Raw genomic sequence first — 21,329 nt, 5'->3', positions numbered from 1 at the left:
GGAATTAAAAGTATACACCATTTTATGCCTAGCCTTATCTTAGGTAGTCTAAGAGTTTAAATTCTGGCTTTGCATTTAGTCCTTTAATCTACTGTGTTAATTTTTCTATATAAGAATTCATGTTTAGGCTTTGAATATGGTTATTTCATTTTTTTCCCTACTACTTGTCAAAAAATATTTCATTAAATAATATGTCTTCAAAACACTCCCAATGACTATCAAGGAATATGGATATATTAATCTTAGTTTCTTTTCCTGTTGTTGTGATAAAATCTCTTGACAAAAGTAATTTAAGGGAGAATTGTTTATTTACCTCACAGTTCCAGGTTACAATCCATCACAGAGGGAAATGACAGCAGCAAGAAGCTAGTTACTTGCATCTGCAGTCAAGAAAAAACAAGTCTTCAAGACTGTGTGGAGAGTAAGGCACTTGCCATGACAATCTGAGTTAATCCCTGGATCCTACATGATGGAAAGAGAAACTACTCTGACCAATGAAGACACACAGGAGAGGAAAAAACAAACAAACAAACAAAAAGAAAGAAATAAAAGAAGTGCACGTATACTAGTTTCTAGCTCACTTTCTCCACTCTTAAAACAATCCAGGATCCCTTGCTTAGAGAATGAAGACATTCACCAATAGGAAATCTTCTTACCTCAACTAACATTATCGAGAGAGTCCCCTACAGACACTACCAGAAGCTCATATCTTAGGTGATTTTAACTTCTGTCAAACTGACAATTTAATACCAACCATCACAATTGATACTCTCTTTCCTAAATCTTCAAATCTACCCTATCTAATGAAACAATCTATACAAATAAAAGCCTATAGAAATAATCCTTGATAACATGGTTGTGGTAGTGGTGGAGGTGGCAGGAGTGGCTCCCACCTTTAATCACAGCACTCTAGAAGCAGAGGCAGGCAAATCTCTGTACATAGGACACTGGCTTGATCTACAGAGAGATTTCCAGGACAGCTAGGTCTTCACAAAGAGAAATCCTGTCTTAAAGCAATAGGTTCTCAGGGTCTATCTTTTTAAACATACATAGATGAGTATTTTCCTCACGTTTATGTACCACATGCATGTCTGATACTCTTGAAGGGCTGAAGAGGGTATCAGATCCGCTGAAACTGGAGTTATGGATGGTTGTAAGCCATTATATGGGTGCTAGGAATCAAACCCAGGTACTCTGCAATAACAGTATATGTTTTTAACTGCTGAAACATTTCTCCAGTCTTCAACAATGTGGTCTAATTATCACATGCTAAAGTGTAACCAAAAACAATGGTAATACCTGGTAACTGGAGTGAGGGGAGCTGGTAAATGGAGTCCCACTGACCCAAAAATGGAGTCCCACTGAATCAAAAAGAGGTAACGCATACCTGGCATGGGGTATTTTAAAAATTGATAGTCTATGGACTGGAGAGACGGCTTAGAAGAGCATGGGCTGCTCTTCCAGAGGTCCTGAGTTCAATTCCCAGCAACCAAAAGGTGGTTTACCATCTATATGAGATCTTGTGCCCTCTTCTGGCTTGCAGGCACCCATGCAGGCAGAACACTGTATACACAGTTTAAAAAAAAAAAAAAAAAAGGCAACTTTAAAAAAAATGTGATAATCTATGGTGTCCAGGAGAGACAGACATTGTCTACAGGGTAATACCATTAAATACCATACAAGTATGCCCGTGTATGTGTGTATATGTGTGTGTTGTCTGTATGTGTAAAAGCTTGTACAGTAGAAAGTTTCCATATGGCTTTATCAATTGTGTTTAGTATTAGCTATCTATCTGTTTCCTACCTCCTTGGTCTTACCCTCCCATCTATGCACACTACTAGGGAAGAAAAGTAATAAGCAGCTTATGCAGCTGTGAAGCCTATGAGCTACAGTCATGACTGTCCTGGAAAGATGTATCCACCAGTGTAACAGTGGCTCAGACATTATGGGAGGAACCACCACCTCCCTGATGGATTTAAAACCTGCTCACAAGATAGGACTCATGCCTGCCTGGTACTGTTAACTAGGGCTAAAACTGAGGGCTGACTAGGTCACATGCTGTAGGAAAGAACCTAATACTATTCTAAATGCACTGCTTCCTAAGTTCTTATCTACGAGTTTGTGCATTTCTCAAACATCATCAGTGAAGCTTCTGTTTTTAATAGATGCAATGAATATAGACAACACAACTGGTCAGACTGCAGAATACACAGTGGAGCGTTCAAACCTAAATCAAACATTCATACTACACCTCCCCTCAAGGTTAAGAGATCATCACAGAAAAGGGGACAGAAAAATCCTAGGAGCCAAAGGTAAATGTCTGCAATACTTGCCCAATATGACAAGGTAGCTCTAAATACAAATTGTAAATATAAAATTCCAGCAACAGGGTTTGGAGATTTAGCTCAGTGGTAGAGCGCTTGCCTAGCAAGCGCAAGGCCCTGGGTTCAGTCCCCAGCTCCAAAAAAAAAAAGAAAAGAAAAAAAAAATTCCAGCAACTATGACTGGATGTACAAGATCGGGCCAAACAAAATACCAGCATAGAGGGGAGAAACTGAGGAACTGCTATTATAGCTGAGCCATTTCCACAGATTAGTCTAGATTGTGTGTAAGTATATGTGTGTGCACATGTGTGACTTTATGCCTTTACCACAGGTGTGCATATGCCTAAGGAAGCCAAAGGGAATTGACTTCCCTGGAACTAGAGTTACAGGAAGTTAGGAACCACCAGTGTTGGTCCTGGGAACCAAACCTGGATCCTTTGCAAGAGCAGTAGATACTCCTAACCTTAGCTATCACACCAACCACCATGGTGACTCCTTCCTTCCTTCCTTCCTTCCTTCCTTCCTTCCTTCCTTCCTTCCTTCCTTCCCTCCTGTTGTTGTTAGGTTTTTTGTTTGGTTGGTTTTTTTTTTTTTTTTTTTTTTTTTTTGGGAGCTGGGGACCGAACCCAGGCCCTTGCACTTGCTAGGGCCATGGGGATTTCTTAATTCCTGTATATGTTTTGAATAATTGAAACACATGTACATAGAAATTAAGGGACTATGTTTGTGGTACACATTTGTCAAAGTTAATATAGTCACGAACTGTCTTACACATTTATCCTACCACTCACCTAGTCCTTCATTACTAACCTCATTAAAGCCTTCTTCATTCACCAGGTCTCCTTAAGCCAGTAAATATCTTTCCTCTCCAAGAACAAGTGACAAATTCCTGCCAGTCCTGAAGCTTGAATTAATCTCTTTTGTTACTGCCAAAAGTCAAATGATAACTTGGCTGATTCATTTAATCTTTTTGTTAAAAAAAACAAAACAAAACAAAACTGTTGGCGGAGGGCCTGGAGAGGGGGCTTAGGCCTGCCCACCCATCCATCCATCCATCCATCCATCCAATGTTTATGGGCGTTTTGCCTGCATGTATGGCCATGTACCACATGTTTAGTGTTTGCAGAGAGCAGAAGAAGGTTAGATCTTCTTGGAACTGGAGTTACAGATACTTGCAAACTGCCATTTGAATGAAATCAAACCTGGTACCTCTTGAAAAGCTGCTCTAAGCCATCTCTCCTGGCCCCTAGCCAACCATGTTTTTTTAGTATACATTATATATCATACATAATGAAAAGAGTTACAGATTTAATGCAACCCCCATCAAAATTCCAATTCAATTCTTCAAAGACTTAGAAAGAGTAATTTGCAAATTCATTTGGAATAACAAAAAACCCAGAATAGCAAAAACTATACTCAACAATAAAAGAACTTCTGGGGGAATCACCATCTCTGACCTCAAGCTGTATTACAGAGCAATGATGATAAAAACTGTATGGTATTTGTACAAAGAAGGCAGGTAAATCAGTGGAATAGAATTGAAGACCCAGAAATGAACCCATACACCTATAGTCATCTGATCTTTGACAAAGGAGCTAAAACCATCCAATGGAAAAAAGATAGCATTTTCAACAAAAGGTGCTGATTCAACTGGAGGTCAGCATGTAGAAGAACACAAATTGATCCATTCTTATCGCCTTGTGCAAAGCTCATGTCCAAGTGGATCAAGGACCTCCACATCGAACCAGATACACTCAAACTAATAGAAGAGAAAGTGGGGAAGTGCCTTGAATACATGGGCACAGGGAAAAATTTCCTGGACAGAACACCAATGGCTTATGCTCTAAGGTCAAGAATCGACCAATGGAACCTCATAAAATTGCAAAGCTTCTGTAAGGCAAAGAACACTGAATAGGACAAAATGGCAACCAACAGATTAAGATGTAGGATTGGTAAAATCCTACATCTGATAGAGGGTTAATATCCAAAATATACAAAGAACTCAAGAAGTTAGACTCTAGAGAATCAAATAACCCCATTAAAATGGGGTTCAGATCTAAACAAAGAATTCACAGCTGAGAATTATTGAATGGCTGAGAAGTACCTAAAGAAATGTTCAACATCCTTAGTCATCAGGGAAATGCAAATCAAAACAACCCTGAGATTTTATCTCACACCAATCAGAATGGCTAAGATCAAAAATTCAGGTGACAGCAGATGCTGGTGAGGATGTGGAGAAGGAGGAACACTCCTCCATTGCTGGTGGGATTGCAAACTGGTACAACCACTCTGGAATCAGTCTGGTGATTCCTCAGAAAACTGGACATAGTACTATCTGAGGACCCAGCTATACCAACCCTGAGCATATACCCAAAAGATGCTCCAACATAGAACAAGGACACATGCTCCACTATGTTCACAGCAGTCTTATTTATAATAGCCAGAAGCTGGAAACAACCCAGATGTCCTTCAACAGAGAAAATGTGATATATAATCTACACAACGGAGTACTACTCAGCTATCAAAAGCTTCATGAAATTCTTAGGCAAATGGAACTAGAAAACATCATCCTGAGTGAGGTAACCCAATTAGAAAAGAACACACATGATATGCACTCACTGATAAGTGGGTATTAGCCCAAAAGCTCAGAATACCCAAAATACAATTTACAGACCATATCAAGCTCAAAAAGAAGAAAGACAAACGTGTGGATACATCAGTACTTCTTAGAAGGGGGAACAAAATACTCACAGGAGGAAATATGGAGACAAAGTGTGGAGCAGAGATTGAAGAAAAGGCCATCCAGGGACTGCCACACATGGGGATCCACCCCACGTGCAGTCACCAAACCAGTAACTATTGGGGATGCCAAGAAGTGCATGCTGATAGGAGCCTGATGTAGCTGTCTCCTGAGAGGCTCTGCCAGAACATGACAAATACAGAGGCGGATGCTCACAGCTAACCACTGGACTGAGAACAGGGTACCCAATAGAGGAGTTGGAGAAAGGACTGAGGTAGCTGAGGGGGTTTGCAATCCCATAGGAAGAACAACAATATCACCCAATCAGACACCCCAGAGCTCCCAGGGACTAAACCACCAACCAAAGAGTACACATGGAGTGAACCATGGTTCCAGCTGCATATGTAGCAGAGGATGGGCCTTGTCGGGCATCAACAGGAGGAGAAGCCCTTGTTCCTGTGAAATTTGATGCCCCAGTGTAGGGGAGTGTCAGAGCGTGGAGGTGGGAGGGAGTGAGTGGGTAGGTGGGGGAACACGCTCATGTAGGCAGTGGTGGGATGGGGGTTTCCGGAGGAGAAACCAGGAAAGAGGATAACATTTGAAATGTAAATAAAGAAAATACCCAATAAAAAGTAAATAAATAAATAAAAAAACTAAATAATCCCTTTCTGAAACCTTCATTTATATTTGCTGATGTAGTTTCTATACAACTTATCATATTTATTGTTTTGCATTATAATTTGGTTTTGTATTATAATTTGTATTATAATTTAAAGAGACAATAGTATCTTTAGAAACAGAAACCAGATTCTATGTCATGTAATCGTCCCTAAACTTGACAGTTGAGAAACAGTTGAGAATCAAAATGTACTGATAAGGCAAGGAATAGCAGCACACACATAAAATTCTAGCATTTGGAAGAAGGAGACAAGGGATTACATAGTGAAACAGTGTCTCAAAAACAGTGAAGGAAAAAAACAAGAGAGAGAGAGAATGAATATGAATTGCGTGTGCATGAATGTGCACATACCCACACACCCCACATAGAGGAATCCTGTAGGTGCAGAGCTAAAGCAGAAATGTACCTACTATTTGTGACCTTTCTTACTTTATACTTTCTGTTTTCTACACAATCTTCTTATACTACAGCAAGAGTGAAGCATGAGATAGACTAGACGACCTACTCTATGGCTAATAGAAAGACAAAAGAGCTGAGAGAATGGGAGGTTCTTTCTTCTAACTACAAAGGAAGTAAAAAGATGTGTCAGCCTATGACCCCAGGAGGCTGGAAGCTGAAGCAAGAGTATTTAGTCTAGAAAAGATTGTGCTTTAGAGAGAAAGTGGTTTCTCCATTGCCCCTCAGTTTTTCTAGAAGGTTTCTCTGTGTAGCTTTGCTGTCCTGGAACTTGATCTGTAGACCAGGCTAGACTTGAACTCATAGATCCACCTGTCTCTGTGGATCTTGTAATCTCCAAGTGCTGGGATTAAAGATGTGCACTTCTACACCAGGCTCAGGGAGACAGTCTTTAAAATAAAATATAAAAGAAATACCAAAATTATCCTAGATTCACCAGAGAAAGCAAAACAAAAATCTAGCACTCTGAAAGAAGAGTCTGGCTATTTATCTTTTTGACTGGATGGATTTTCCCATTTTCATGTAAATTTGTAATAGAAATCTTAGACTTCAAGAAAACAAATTTCTAGTTCCAGTAGTTGAGGGTTTTCTTGGTCTTCATAGAAATAAAGCCATTTTTGGCTCTGAGAATGCTCAAGTTTATGCATTAGAAACTGCCTCTTACTGGTAATTTTGTGGATGTTTATTCCATAACATGTCTAATGCAAGCAGTATGGTGGTGGAAAAACAAAGTCAACCCATTAAATGAATGAATGTTTGCAAAAATAATGCTGAAGCAACTGAGTAGTTGCTAGGAAGGCATGCAGAATGAAATTACACACCTATTCTCAGTAGCATCTAGCTTACTAATTGGAACATGAACACATCTCTAAATATGAAGGCCTTTTTATTATCTTAGTCAGGTTCAACCCATGTTGCTAGTGTTCTACAATTAAAAATGAATTCATTCTTAACATCTTCCAATTCGATTCTGTACCTGAAGATATGTAGCTAGTGTAGTGATGTTTCACTAAGGATTGAAAAGGGTAATCATAGGTATATATTTTTTCCCATTTTCCTTTGCATAATCATCAAAATCCAAGGTCAAAAACCAAAAACAAAACTAAACAAAAACACCCCAATCATCTTATGCTTCTACCCTCAAATTATAATTTTCATAATAATCCATAGCTTTAACAATTATTTAGAGGCTGGAGAAAAGGCTCAATAGTTAGGAGTGCCTGCTGCTCTTCCAGAGGACCCTAGTTTAGTTGCTAGCACCCACATATAAGGTGGCTCACAACTACCTGTAACTCTAGCTCCATTGGATCTAATGCCCTCTCTTTGACCTCCTGCATATACATAGAATATACTCACACAGACAAATGCACATAGATTTAAAAAAAAAATTCAGCTTTTCACATTCTCCACTTATAAGGTCTTTCTCCATTTTATAAGGTCTATTTTCTGTTTCGGGTGGTGGTTATATGCCTGTATCCCCAGCATTGATGAGAGGTTAGGGAAGGAGGGAAGGGTGCAGAGGCAGAGGATATCTAGAAGGCCGAGGTTAACCTGGTCTACATAGTGAGTTCTAAGCCAACCAGGGCTGAGAGGTGAGACCCTGTCTCAAAAACCAATTAACAAACAAATTTCATTTCTTCATTAATAGAGTATAACTTATTAAAGAGCATGTAAGTTTGCCTTCTCAACCTCACATCTTCCAGCTAGTTAACTGCCATTATTTATCACTTATTCACAAATTCAGATTTGAGCTGGACATGATGCTCACTTATAACCCTAGCGCATAGGAGACTGGGGCAAAAAGAGTTACAAGTTTGAGGCCTGTGTGGCTATATATAATGAGTTCAAAGTCAGCCTGGACTACAGAACAAAATGTTTCTCAAAATTAAATATAATGGGACAAGGTGAAGAAATCCTTTAATTTCAAGAGGCAGAAGTGGGGCTGGAGAGATGGCTCAGCGGTTAAGAGCACTGACTGCCCTTCCAGAGGTCCCGAGTTCAATTCCCAGCAACCACATGGTGGCTCACAACCATCTGTAATGGGATGCTCTTTTCTGAAGTGTCTGAAGAGAACTACAGTGTACTAATATATAAATAAAATAAATAAATCTTCAAGAGGCAGAAGCAGGCAGATTTCTAAGTTCAAAACCAGCTTAGTCTACAAAGCAAGATCTAAAACAGCCAGAGCGACACAAGGAAACCCTCTCTTGAAAAACCAATAATAATAATAATAATAATAATAATAATAATAATAATAATAATAATAATAATAATAATTTAAATATTAATAAATACAAACTAAACTGGTAGACAATTAAAAATCCTATCACATATAAAGGGAAGCCTTGAAAAATAGCATAGTGACTGATAATAACTATAGATTCCTTTGCAAAATCCTATTTCTTATGCCAGTAAGACCTACTTAAGAAAGAGTTCCCAATCACCTGCTTATCTCGAAACACACCAAAGAACATTACTGTTGTTAGTAAAAGTCACAGACATAAGCAAGCTCTTACCTAATCTGAGCTCTCCGAAGTTCCCACACCCTATCTTCTTGCCAACCCTGAAGTTGGGTCCCACCATGAGAACCCCAGAGGATGTTGAAGTGCCAGATGGTCGGGAACAGTGTGTATTCCTTTGTGCCATGGTTTTAGTTGTCCGTTGTCTATCATCCTTTTCTCTATTAGAATGGTCCATGTTCCTACACGACAGTCTCTGAACAATGAGTGACCTCAGCGTGTATACTTCTCTTCAACACAAAAGTAGGTCCAGATCACCACAGTCAGAGAATGAGGAGTTTTGGCACCATATTTATGCTTCTAATGTTCTTCCAGAAGGTGAAAACCACTGATCAGTTCTTGAAGAACATATAGTCTGTAGATCTCATGCATAGGAGGACATTTTGTAACCTGGATAAAAACCAAGAAAATTACAGTTAAAACATAATTTTTAAAACAAACTGAGAAAGTCACTAATTAGAATGGATCTTATCCAATGGTAAGTACAGTGATCTTCAGAACTCCCTGAAATAGGCTTTGGTTTTATAGCTTTCAAAATGTTAGCCATCTGGATTAATTACAAGTTAACACAATCTAAGTAAACTGCAAATCAGGACGCTAAGAGAACACACTTAAGTATTTAATATGAAACATTTCTTTTTTTTTTTTTTTCTTTCTTTTTTTTGGAGCTGGGGACCGAACCCAGGGCCTTGCGCTCGCTAGGCAAGCGCTCTACCGCTGAGCTAAATCCCCAACCCCGAAACATTTCTTTTAGTGATGTCATTTAGCCAAAAAGAAAAATATTCGCTGAGTTGTTTTTTTTTTTTTTTTTAATTACCTTTTCCTTTTTTTCGGAGCCGGGGACCGAACCCAGGGCCTTGCGTTTGCTAGGCAAGCGCTCTACCACTGAGCTAAATCCCCAACCCGTTTTCTTAATTGATTGTGTATCAGGGTATTCAGCAGAAAGCACTAATGCTAAGTTAAATAAACTGTAGAAAATTTAATTCAAAGCTGTCCTTGTACAATTTGTCCAGAACTCATTGGAAATTAGGCTACTCAATGTTTCTCCTCCTTCTACTCACTATTAACCAAGCAGTGGCAGCAATCATGCAATCTGAACGCACAAACTGCAGCAGTCTCTCAGAAGCCCACACCTAGTGCTTTCTGGTGTTGATTCTAAGTGCCTCTCTTAACCCTTATGCTTAAGCAGTTATTATATTTCATAAAAGCCCAACTCTGCTTTGAAAGAGACACAGGAAGAGTGGTGGTACAGGCCTTGAATCTTAGCACTTGGGAGGCAAAGGCAGGCGATTCTACAGAGTGATTCTAGGACAGATACCCTGTTGAAAGAAAAAGAAGAGAAGAGAGGAGAGGAGGGGAGAGGGGGGAGGGGAGGGAGGGGAGGGGAGGGGGGAAAGGAGAGAGGAGAGGGGAGGGGAGGGGTGAGGGAGAGGAGAGGGGGGAGAGGGGGAGGGGAGGGGTGAGGAGAGGAGAGGGGGGAGAGAGGAGAGAAGAGGGGGGAGAGAGGAGAGGGGAGGGGAGAGGAGGAGGAGGAGGGGAAGGGAAAGAAACAAAAGGGAAGGGGAAGGAAAGTGGGGGAAGAAGAAGGTAAGGGCAAGGGGAGGGAAGAGGGCAAGGGAAGGTGAGAGGAGGGGACAGGAAAAAGAGGGGAAGGGAGAGGAAATGGAGGGGAGGAGAAGCAAAGACTTATGTGCTGAATTTTAAAAAAGAATTATTTTTATTCTGAGTAGAACCCCCATTGAAAATAAAGCCATAAAACTAAAATCTTAACCTTTATCCCCATTAGAATTCTTCAGTCTCACATAAAAATTGAGCCTCACACAAACGTTGACAAGGATCACATTATTGCTCTATTTGATAATGCATGTACTTGTGATATTATGATACATTTTGGATTTTGCCCATGGTCCTGGCTCTTTACACACACAGCCATGGTTTCTTCCTAAGTGACCAGACTAAGCCTCAGAGAACAGGACCTCTATCTCGCCTTTATTCTCTTTCATCTCCTTTTCTCCTCAAGGCAGATCATAGAAACTGCAATTTCTTTTCCCCCAAGGTAAGTCGCACCAAGCAAAATATACTTTTATCTCCCCAGCTTTGAAAATGACAGTAAAGAAATGCTCAGCTCTAATTTGTCTGACAATAGATCATAAGACCACCATCCCTCACACCACATTTCAAGACAACAGTCTTCTACCCAGAAAGAATAAAAGCCATGGAGAGGTCCAAGGGACTATGAACAAGAAGCTTCACTGGGTTTTCCCACTATTGGCATTAGATCATACTCCTTTTTATCCAGTCATGTTTCTACATGCTTTAATCATGACTATGCAATACAGTCTCCATAACAACCCAAAAGGACAGGTCCTCTAGACACTGAGGTGGAAACCCTGTACCCGATGCCTATGCACCTCTTCATCTGTGACTTTTGTAACATCCTTGAAAACTAGCAAATCACAAATTGTGTTTCCATGAGTTCTGTGAGTTATGCAAAACAATAAAACCCAGAAGTGAGGCACAAGAGAGCTACTTAGGATCACTTGGTCAAACCCAAAAGCAAAACAACCAGAGGCTTAGAAGGAGAACCTCAACTGTGGGAAAAGACAGTTTTAAGGATTTGACTCAGCTTCAAGGTTGACAGTGTCAGGCTGGAGTTAGGACACCAAAGCTACCTCTGCAGAATTAATCTCTCACTTGTTGGTAGGAGAGTCTCAGGGGATAGGAATCTTCTGCTTGGACCATTAGTGTAACAACTGTTAGTACTCTTTAAAAAAGAAAATATTCTCACTCCATTTTCAGGCAGGAGAGATCCATCTGCCTCTGCCTCCCAGTGCTGGAACTAAAGGTGTGATGCCCAGACAACTACCAGGCTACAACAGTTATCATTGTTAATTAACAGCAAAGGTTTCTAGACTATATAACCTTCCTACAAAGGCTTCCACTTCTAATTCCCTAGCCATACAATCACAGGTACAAAGCTGCAAGATGCCAATGGACACACAACACCTAATTCAATCCAAGGATATATGCTTCTAGTACAACATTAGCCAAAGCAATCTTTACAGTATTACATTTGCTGTTTGTTTTTGTGTTAAAATTATAAAATGACATTAGATCTTCCACAATATTAATCATTAATAAAATCAAATGCCTACATGAACAATAGAACAAATTCCTATTTCTGTTCATTTCCAAATGTACCCAATATTCTCCAGTTGTCTTTTATCCAAAACAAATAGAAATGGAGAAAAAAAAAAAAAGCAAAGTAAAACTGAAGATGTTTTATTTATATAGAGCTATTTTAATTGTTGAAGGCATGTGTATGTCATAAACTGGCAGAGGCATTTTCTTTCCATTTTCTTTCTGTATAGTACACATTGTTTCAGGACACAAACAGAATGTACAGCCCATACTTACATTCAACTAATGCCTAGACCTTCAGATTATTATCGCTTATTTTGAATGGCTTATTTTAACAGTTACTAGTAGATAACGTAAAACCAACCAGATTGAATAGAACATACAAAGTGAGTATTAAGTTTTATTTTAACCTTTAAGAAGGGGGGAGGAGGACTACTGGGCTGAGGATATCGATTGATAGTAGGATGCTTGCCTAGCATAGGCTAGGGTCCATGCTCAATTTAAACATTTTGTTTGTTTTGTTTTATTTTATTTTACTTTATATTATATTTTGGCTTTCAAGACAGGGTTTCTGTGTAGCCAGGGCTGTTCAGAAATTTACTCTGTAGACCATGTTAGCCTCAACTTGGAGAGCCGCTTGCCTTTGCCTCCCAAGTGCTAGAACAGTGTGCCATCATAGCCTGGCTCTTTTTTTAGGGCTTCCAAGGAAAACAGAAAAGGACAAACCATACACTTCTATTATCGTATTGTGTGCATTCTTTTATTCTTATCAGAAAAGGAGAGGAGAGGATTTACATAATGCCGTTAATAGGTGTCTATTTTCCTACTGAATAAATCATCTCTCACTTATTATTTAATGAATGTCACACATTATAGTGAAACACATTTATTTGAACCTTTATACTTGCATCAAAAGTTAGTTAAGAAACCCCAATTCTAAGCCAGGCAAGGTAGTGCACACATGTAATCCCAGTACTTGGGGGTGGAGATAGAAGCATCAGTAGACCAAGGCCAGTCTTGATACACCAAAAGTTTAAAGCCAGTGTGGGTGACAAAAGATGCTGTCTCAAAAACTAAACACAAAAACTATACAGAGCAATTAAACTACAAACAGAACTACTATAACTCAGTTCAGCTAAAAACAAAAATCATATATTAAGAACTCTAATAAACCTAAGAACTTATCAAGCTTAATTTTGGCCTATATATTTTTTGTTTGTTTTGTTTGAGACAGGGTTTCTTTGTATAGCTCTGCCTGTCCTGAAATTCACTTTGCAGACCTGGCTGGTCTTTAACTCACAGACATCTGCCTGTCTCTGCCTCCCAAGTACTTGGATTAGAGGCATACACCACCACCACCACCTAGCACAATGGTCTCCTCATCTTAGAATTTATTTTCTGTTTACTGTATATGTGTGTGTGCATGCACAGATGAGGCCAGAAGAGAATGTTGATTCTCTAGAACTGGAGTTAGAGGTGGTTATTAATTAAATGATGAGGCCCATAGTCTAGTTGAGTTGGTGAGCTCCAAGTTCAGTGCAGGACCCATCCCCCAAATTTGGTGAAGGCCAATAGAAAAAAAAAAATCACTCAACATTGATCATTGATATCTGTCCTCTACACACACACACACACACACACACAGAGAGAGAGAGAGAGAGAGAGAGAGAGAGACAGACACACAGAGAGAAAGAGAATGAATGAATGAATGAATGAATGAATGAATGAATATGAACATGAACTGGGCTTCAGATGAATCTATAGCACACAATCTGGGAACACACACTGGAACAGCAACAAGAGCTCTAGACCCTGAGCTATATCTCTCCAGCCCAATATACAAGTTTTCATTGCTGAAGTAGTATGTTCTTGCACATGTCTGTGCAAGGCTAAAGCCAGAAGAGGGAGTCAGATAATTCAGAAGCAAGTTGCAGACATTTGCAGAAATACTGACTTTTTTTTTTAAAGATTTATTTATTTATTATATGTAAGTACACTGTAGCTATCTTCAGACACACCAGAAGAGGGCATCAGATCCCATTACAGATGGTTGTGAGCCACCATGTTGGCTGAGAATTGAACTCAGGACCTCTGGAAGGGCTCTTAACCATTAAACCATCTCTGGGAACTGAATTCTAGTTAGGATTACACAGCAAGCCCTCTCTATCTTTGAGCTATATCTTCTTTTAAAGGGAGAAATTTTAAAAGTGAGAAATAGGCTGATGAGTAGTAAGGAGCGAGGACAATGAAAACGATGACATCAATAGGAATTTGTGCAAAAAAGAAACAGTACCACCCAAATGTTTCTTTGTTTTTCACTTTATTATTTATGTGAATGTGTGTAGGTTCCCACAAAGGCCAAAAATGGACATTATGTGTATGTGCATACCTGTGTATGTGTGTACATTCAAGCAAGATATCTGTGGAAGCCAGGAGAGGGTATTGGGATGCCCTGGAGCTAGAGTTTCAGTGGTGAGCCAACTGTCATGTTGCTGGGAACCACACGTCCTCAGAAAAGAAATTCACCATGCTCTTAAACTGCTCTCAGTGTAGCACTGGCTGTCCTGGAACTCACTCTGTAAACCGGGCTGGCCTCGAACTTACAGAGATCTCTGCCTGTCTCTTCCTCCCAAGTGCTGGGATTAAAGGCGTGAAACACTACCCCTGCTTGAGTTAAACTGTGAGAAAAGTAGACACCTACATCTAGAAAGTGCGTATGTTTATATGTATGTGCCTACACACATATGAGACTCATGAATATATGTGGTTTTCCTAGAATTACCTATGCTCTTTTGTGAAAAACCAATGTGTCTATATTTATGTCAATGTATTTATGGGCATCTATTCCATTTTTTAATTTGTTTGGTTTATCTCACCAATACTCTACTTAATAGAAATTCAAAATAACTCATGAAATCTCCAACTTTGTTTGAATCCAGGGTCTTGTGCATGTTAGTGCATTCTACCACTGAGCTGCGTTCACAGGCCTACCTAAGATGAGTTTTCTGTTTGTTTGTTTTTTGTTTTTAACAAAAGCAATTTTAAAAAGGCAAATTGTGTTTGTGTGAGTATAGATATAGAGGACAGCAATCAAGGGAGACTTGTGATGCCAGACTCAGGCCTCCTAACATAGAGAAATACATACAAACATACATTCACATGTGTCCCACACAGATGTACATCACACACAGAGATATAGACAACTCAAAAATTGTAAGTTGAAATTTCCCCAGTTATTTACTATTGAACTAGCAGAACAGGTCTATAAAACTATTTACCTTCTCATCTCAACGAAGAGCCTGAGGCAAATTACTTAATAAGCTTCACTGAACACCGTCACACCGTAACTACCATCCTCCTCTCCTTGGACCTTCCCCATTACAATGACAAGCTGTAATAGCCGTCTCCTGGTCGTCATTTCCTGCCTACCCTCTTCACTGAACACCGTCACACCGTAACTACCATCCTCCTCTCCTTGGGCCTTCCCCATTACAATGACAAGCTGTAATAGCCACCTCCTGGTCGTCATTTCCTGCCTACCCTCTTCTCTCCCACAAGCCTCCCACAAACACATTAAGTGTTCTGTTTTTATTTTCACAGTCTTCAACAATAAGTAAATGTATTTTAAATTTCACCTCCTCAAACCAATTAAATCTTTCTTTTGTCATAGTAAGTCACATGTATTTGAAGCTAAACCAATTACACTTTTTAGCCCTTATCTTTTTGAGATTTTGGAATGCTAGAATGTAAGTCCTAGGCCTCACATGCTAGGAAACTGTCTCCTCCTCAGCTCTAGGCACAATGGCTTTCATCTTTTCCTTTAACCCCTGCTGTTACTTCCTCCTGATTTTCTTCCTAATGCTTGTTCCTCATTATTCTCCTTTGGAAACTCCTTGATTATTATGGGTGGGGAGGGTTATTTTGAGACAGGAATCTTACAGTAGCCCAGGCTGCCCTCACACTTGTAATCTTCCTGTCTCAGCTTCCAGAGTTCTGAGCTACAGGCATTCATCATTATCTGCCATGCTTTACCCTGTCTTAGAGATGTCTCATTTCTTCAGAATATAGATCTTACCATTTAAAACCACTGAGCAAGCTCTCCTTGTTTGTTTGCTTTGTTCTGATTTTTGTGACAATCTCTTAGTCTAACTCAAGCTGACCTAGAACTATATAACCCAGGCTGGCATTACAGGAGTTAAAGAACTGTTTTTAGAAAAAAACCACTGCACACACATGCATTCCATTTTCTCATGTGACTTCTACAGACGAGCAGCATTTACTCAAGGACTGTGATATTTCTAAACACCAAAAAGAAAATGACAAAACATACTTTTTGTTTAAAAACATTTTTTAAATTGTGGGTAAGAATGTATGTCACACCTCTATTCCCGTCACACAGGAGTCAGAGCAGGTGGATCTTTGTGAGATTTGAGGCCAGCCTGGTCTATGGAATGAGTTCTAGGGCAGCCAGGGTTACAAGGAGAAATCCTGTTCTGAAAAACAAAAAAGGAAAGAAAGGAAGGAAGGAAGGGAGGGAGGGAAGGGGAAGCAGAAGGGGAAGGGGAAGGAGAAAGGGAAGGGGAAGGGACTCTGTGTGGGAGTTTGCCCATGAGCACACATTCAGTTGTCTGTGGAGGCCAAAAAGGGTGTCAGGTTCCCTGAAGGAGAAGTTACAGGTACGTGCCTTACTTATATGGGTGCTGGGAACTGAACTCAAGTCCTCTGAAGAGCAGTGCTCTTTAATGCTGAGTCATCTCTTCAGTCCTATTCAATTAAATTAATTAAACTAACGAATATTTACAAAGTACCTTCTCTGTACCTAAAACTGGGATCATCAATGTTAGTGTAACAGTGAACTCAACATTTATGTTGTTCTGGTTTTAGAGCTTAGAATATAGAAGAGGCCCTTAGAGGTGGTGCAGGGGTGGCTGCTGTGTCACATGTGCATCAGCAGGTGGCAGAGAGGAGAGAGGCTATGTCTACACTCTGTTCTGACCTGCGAACATCTGAATTAGTAGTAGCCTAACACTCTCTGAAAAAAAGTGACCCTGAGATAACCACCAGTTTGTTGTCATACAGGCCTGGTAGGGCAGGCCCAGCCTGTTGACATAATGGATGAACAGGCCATTATGATCCCAGCCACTCAGAGACCAGGGGCCCAACTAAGAGAAACAAGTAAGTGGTGGAGAAATGAGAGAGAGACACATAGAAAGAATGTGAGAATAAAGAGAGGCAGACCTGGAGACTCGAGCATAGTGATCAAGGGATGTGCATAATCAGTGCTGCCACCATGGGCCATGTCTGCATCTGTGACCCTGCAGAAGTAGGGGTCATGTTACCACCAAAGGCCAGGCAGACATCCCTGGTCTGGGTTGTCATCCTGAGACATGCTGATGTCTAAAACTTGTGTAGAACTGGTCCCACCCCTCACCTGGGCATAGTGGGAGAGCTGGCCTTAACGGCATGGAGCAGGAAGCTGACCCCACCCCTGGGCAGCTGTAGCTGTAGTACTCAGCAAGGTAGGACCCACATATTGCAAGAGTTGCTGGCAAGCCAGTCTTATTTACTACCTGTTTCCTGTGCAGTGGTGTGGCCGAGGGACAGATACCATCCTCCTCACCCCTCACCACCTGCAGCAGGTGGGACCTGGCCCTGGGATCATGAGAACATGAAATGGCCTCATTCCTCATCTGCTCCAGCACTTACCAGAGTGTGCCCTGCAACCTGCCTAGGCAGCACAGTAGAGCTGACCCTGGTGACAGGTTGTTTGTGAGATGGCCCCACCACTTGTCTGCCATAGGATGACATGGGTGAGAGAGATATCCCTTCCTCTCTGCTTTGCCTTCACCATAGCTGACAGGTAGGAGACCTGGCCCTGAAGTCACAGGAGCAGGAGAGCTGGCCCTGCTCCAGCACTCTGGAGAGCAGGCCTTGCACCTCACCTGGACGACACTGGTAGAGCTAGCTTGTGTTGAAAGGGTTGCTGGTGAGCTGGGCCAGAGAGCATGAGAGACAGCGGAAGAGCTAGCAGGCTGATACCTCTCAGGCCCAGATCTAGGGCTTTTAACAGGCTAACCCCAACATCTATCCTATCGATCCTATCCTATCGATGAACTGCTGAAGTACACTTGAAAGGTCTAGTCCTACAGATCCAAAACTAGAAACTCCATGACACAGGGCAACAACAGTTTATTCAACAGGAGATCCAGTGAGGTTCCAGTATTGTAGCATAAGTCAGAGACCTCATATCAGACCAATGAGTCATTGCCAAAGATTTACTAGCAAAGAAGAGTGGCCAAAAGGGTATTCTGTGGGACATACTGTGACATACTACAGTTTCCACAGTGGGATTTTTTTCTCTGCTGGGGAGAGGTTGCACAGGTGGAGGGTGGGGACAAGAGGAGGGGTAGATGAGTGGGATTGGGGTACATAATGTGAAATTCACAAGCAACTAATAAAAGGCTAAAAAGAAAGACTATAGAAAGAACACCACAAATGATCACGAAAATAAAAGAACAACAAACACTGGGATTCTTGTGTAAATTAAACAAGTGTTGCTGAAATAATGAATTTAAGACTGAAGGATGAATTTCAGACAGATGCTATAACTACTCCAGCTCAGTGACAGAGGGCCTGCCTAGCATGCATAAAGTCCTGGGTCTGATCCCGTCAGAAAGAGGATGCTAAGGCTTCTGTTCAGCCCGACTAAATCACCATTTTTAATAGCGTCATGAAGGACAGGAACCTCATCAAGAGCTAGAGACAGAGTATCCAGATACAAGCAACATCAGTCTACAGATCAAAGGCTTTTGGTAAACCAAGACCAGTAAGATAAGGCATCATAATCACCATGGTGAAGTTAGCAAGAGTCCATTATTCAATATTTTTTAAAGGTCACTGACAGCAATAAGAGGTCATTTAAGCAGGGAAATGACATTTATACTTAAAGGGATATTAACTGGTAAGAAGCATTTAGATTTTTTTTAAAATGATTGGCTCTAGGCACTGTATCACCCCTTGAGTAGGTTCAACCTTAATACGCCTGCTCTCCAAAAGAGTAATTATTGCTTTCTATAGAGGACACCGGGAACAAAGAACATATGGTTATTACTGCATTAGACAGTTCAATCTAGCCAGATGGTTCCAAACGTGAGCTTTCTCTTCCTTCTGCTACACTAACAAGGACTCTTCCCACTCACTTACCAATGAAGCCCCATTGAGTCAAAGGTGTACTGGCCTCACACCTGTCCTCCTGAAACAACAAAAACAAATACACACAGAGTGACTTTAAAGCACATTCACAAAGGTTTTGCTGGACAATGTAATCCTCCCCCCACCCCTTGGGCAACTTAGTTGCCTCTGTTTCCCACATTCAACATTATTTTGAGTAGTATACTTAAAATAGACTCCTTTATGGCAAAATTTCTATGAGATCATATTTCTAGCTTAAAAAATTGATTTGTTGAAGAACATTTCACATACTATATGATCCATCTATATAAACACAAAAGTAGAGGGTGTAGTAGCTGAATAGGTAGAGTGTTTTTCTAGCATACTTGAGACCCTGGGTTCAGCTCCACAAACTGAATAAAAAGTGGGTGTGGTGGAATACATCTATAATACCAGCACTTGGTAGGAAGACCAGAAGTTCAGTTATCCTCATGAGACAGTGAGCTGGGAGTCCAATCTAGGTTTCATGAGTCCCCAAAATGCTCCTTCCCCTCAAAGCAACAAATAATAATGGTACCCTATTATAGAGAACATTCAAGTACAGATTTCAAGTATACTATTCCTTAGTTCACAATAGTACACATGGCTTTTATTGAAGCCTTTGAAATGTATTACCTTTACATATGTATACATGATGTATGTGGGACATCATCCCATGGCATGTATGTATGGAGGTCACAGAACAACTTCATGAAGTTGGTTCTCTCCATTTACTTTATATTGCTTGGAGTATTAAACTGAGGTTACCAGGATTGGGTGCCTTTACCTGCTGAGCCATTTTATCAGCCCTATAATTTTTTTTTTCTAAAGACCCTGGAAGAGAGCACTGAACAACAACTTTTATGCATGCTAATCTGGCACTATACCACTAAGCTACATCACCCACACTTGAGGCTTTTCTTTTTTCTTCTTCTTTTTTTAGAGGTTGGGGAAGAGGGTATGCAGAATATCCTCTATATCCTTGGCTATCTTAGAACTCTATTTGTAGACCAGGCTGGCCTCTGTAGACTCCCAAGTGCCAGGATTAAAGATGTGGGTTACCAGGATAGCTAAAACTATCCTCAACAATAAAAGGACTTCAGGGGGAATCACTATCCCTGAACTCAAGCAGTATTACAGAGCAATAGTGATAAAAACTGCATGGTATTGGTACAGAGACAGACAGATAGACCAATGGAATAGAATTGAAGACCCAGAAATGAACCCACACACCTATGGGCACTTGATTTTTGACAAAGGAGCCAAAACCATCCAATGGAAAAAAGATAGCATTTTCAGCAAATGGTGCTGGTTCAACTGGAGGTCAACATGTAGAAGAATGCAGATCGATCCATGCTTATCACCCTGTACAAAGCTTAAGTCCAAGTGGATCAAGGACCTCCACATCAAACCAGACACACTCAAACTAATAGAAGAAAACCAGGGCAGCATCTCTAAACACATGGGCACTGGAAAAAATTTCCTGAACAAAACACCAATGGCTTATGCTCTAAGATCAAGAATAAACAAATGGGATCTCATAAAACTGCAAAGCTTCTGTAAGGCAAAGGACACTGTGGTTGGGACAAAACGGGCAACCAACAGATTGGGAAAAGATCTTTACCAATCCTACAACAGATTGAGGCCTTATATCCAAAATATGTAAAGAACTCAAGAAGTTAGACTGCAGGGAAACAAATAACCGTATTAAAAAATGGGGTTCAGAGCTAAACAAAGAATTCACAGCTGAGGAATGCTGAATGGCTGAGAAACACCTAAAGAAATGTTCAACATCTATAGTCCTCAGGGAAATGCAAATCAAAACACTGAGATTTCACCTCACACCAGTGAGAATGGCTAAGATCAAAAACTCAGGTGACAGCAAATGCTGGCGAGGATGTGGAGAAAGAGGAACACTCCTCCATTGTTGGTGGGATTGCAGACTGGTACGACCATTCTGGAAATCAGTCTGGAGGTTCCTCAGAAAATTGGACATTGAACTGCCTAAGGATCCAGCTATACCTCTCTTGGGCATATACCCAAAAGATGCCCCAACATATAAAAAAGACACGTGCTCCACTATGTTCATAGCAGCCTTATTTATAATAGCCAGAAGCTGGAAAGAACCCAGATGCCCTTCAACAGAGGAATGGATACAGAAAATGTGGTACATCTACACAATGGAATATTACTCAGCTATCAAAAACAATGCCTTTATGAAATTCATAGGCAAATGGTTGGAACTGGAAAATATCATCCTG

At 40.5% G+C, this 21,329-nt stretch overlaps 1 protein-coding gene and 1 non-coding gene across 9 annotated transcripts in view; one reads left to right on the top strand and one right to left on the bottom strand.

The window, feature by feature from the left end:
• The window catches only part of Csnk1g1 (casein kinase 1 gamma 1), a 137,017-nt gene that overhangs the window by 81,514 nt on the left and 34,174 nt on the right, over positions 1–21,329 (bottom strand). For 5 of the 8 annotated variants that reach the window (XM_032910595.1, XM_032910594.1, XM_032910598.1 and 2 more), the window contains 2 exons: positions 19,063–19,111; positions 8,716–9,108 (listed from right to left, as the gene is read on the bottom strand). In XM_032910595.1, coding sequence (XP_032766486.1) covers positions 8,716–8,896 — 181 coding nt within the window. In that variant the 5' untranslated portion in view covers positions 8,897–9,108; positions 19,063–19,111. Of the gene's footprint in view, positions 1–313; positions 381–8,715; positions 9,109–19,062; positions 19,112–21,329 lie in introns of those variants that run through there. The other 3 variants (XM_032910601.1, XM_032910596.1, XM_032910602.1) reach the window with 3 other exon arrangements.
• On the top strand, positions 16,760–16,889 carry LOC116908398. Its single transcript, XR_004388942.1, has one exon. It is a non-coding gene; the product is annotated as a small nucleolar RNA SNORA17 (small nucleolar RNA).

Source organism: Rattus rattus, chromosome 8 (genome assembly GCF_011064425.1).
Source record: "Rattus rattus isolate New Zealand chromosome 8, Rrattus_CSIRO_v1, whole genome shotgun sequence".
NCBI classification, from domain to species: Eukaryota; Metazoa; Chordata; class Mammalia; order Rodentia; family Muridae; genus Rattus; species Rattus rattus.
Note: the sequence above shows the minus strand (reverse complement) of the source record. Positions and strands in the feature narration are given on the sequence as shown.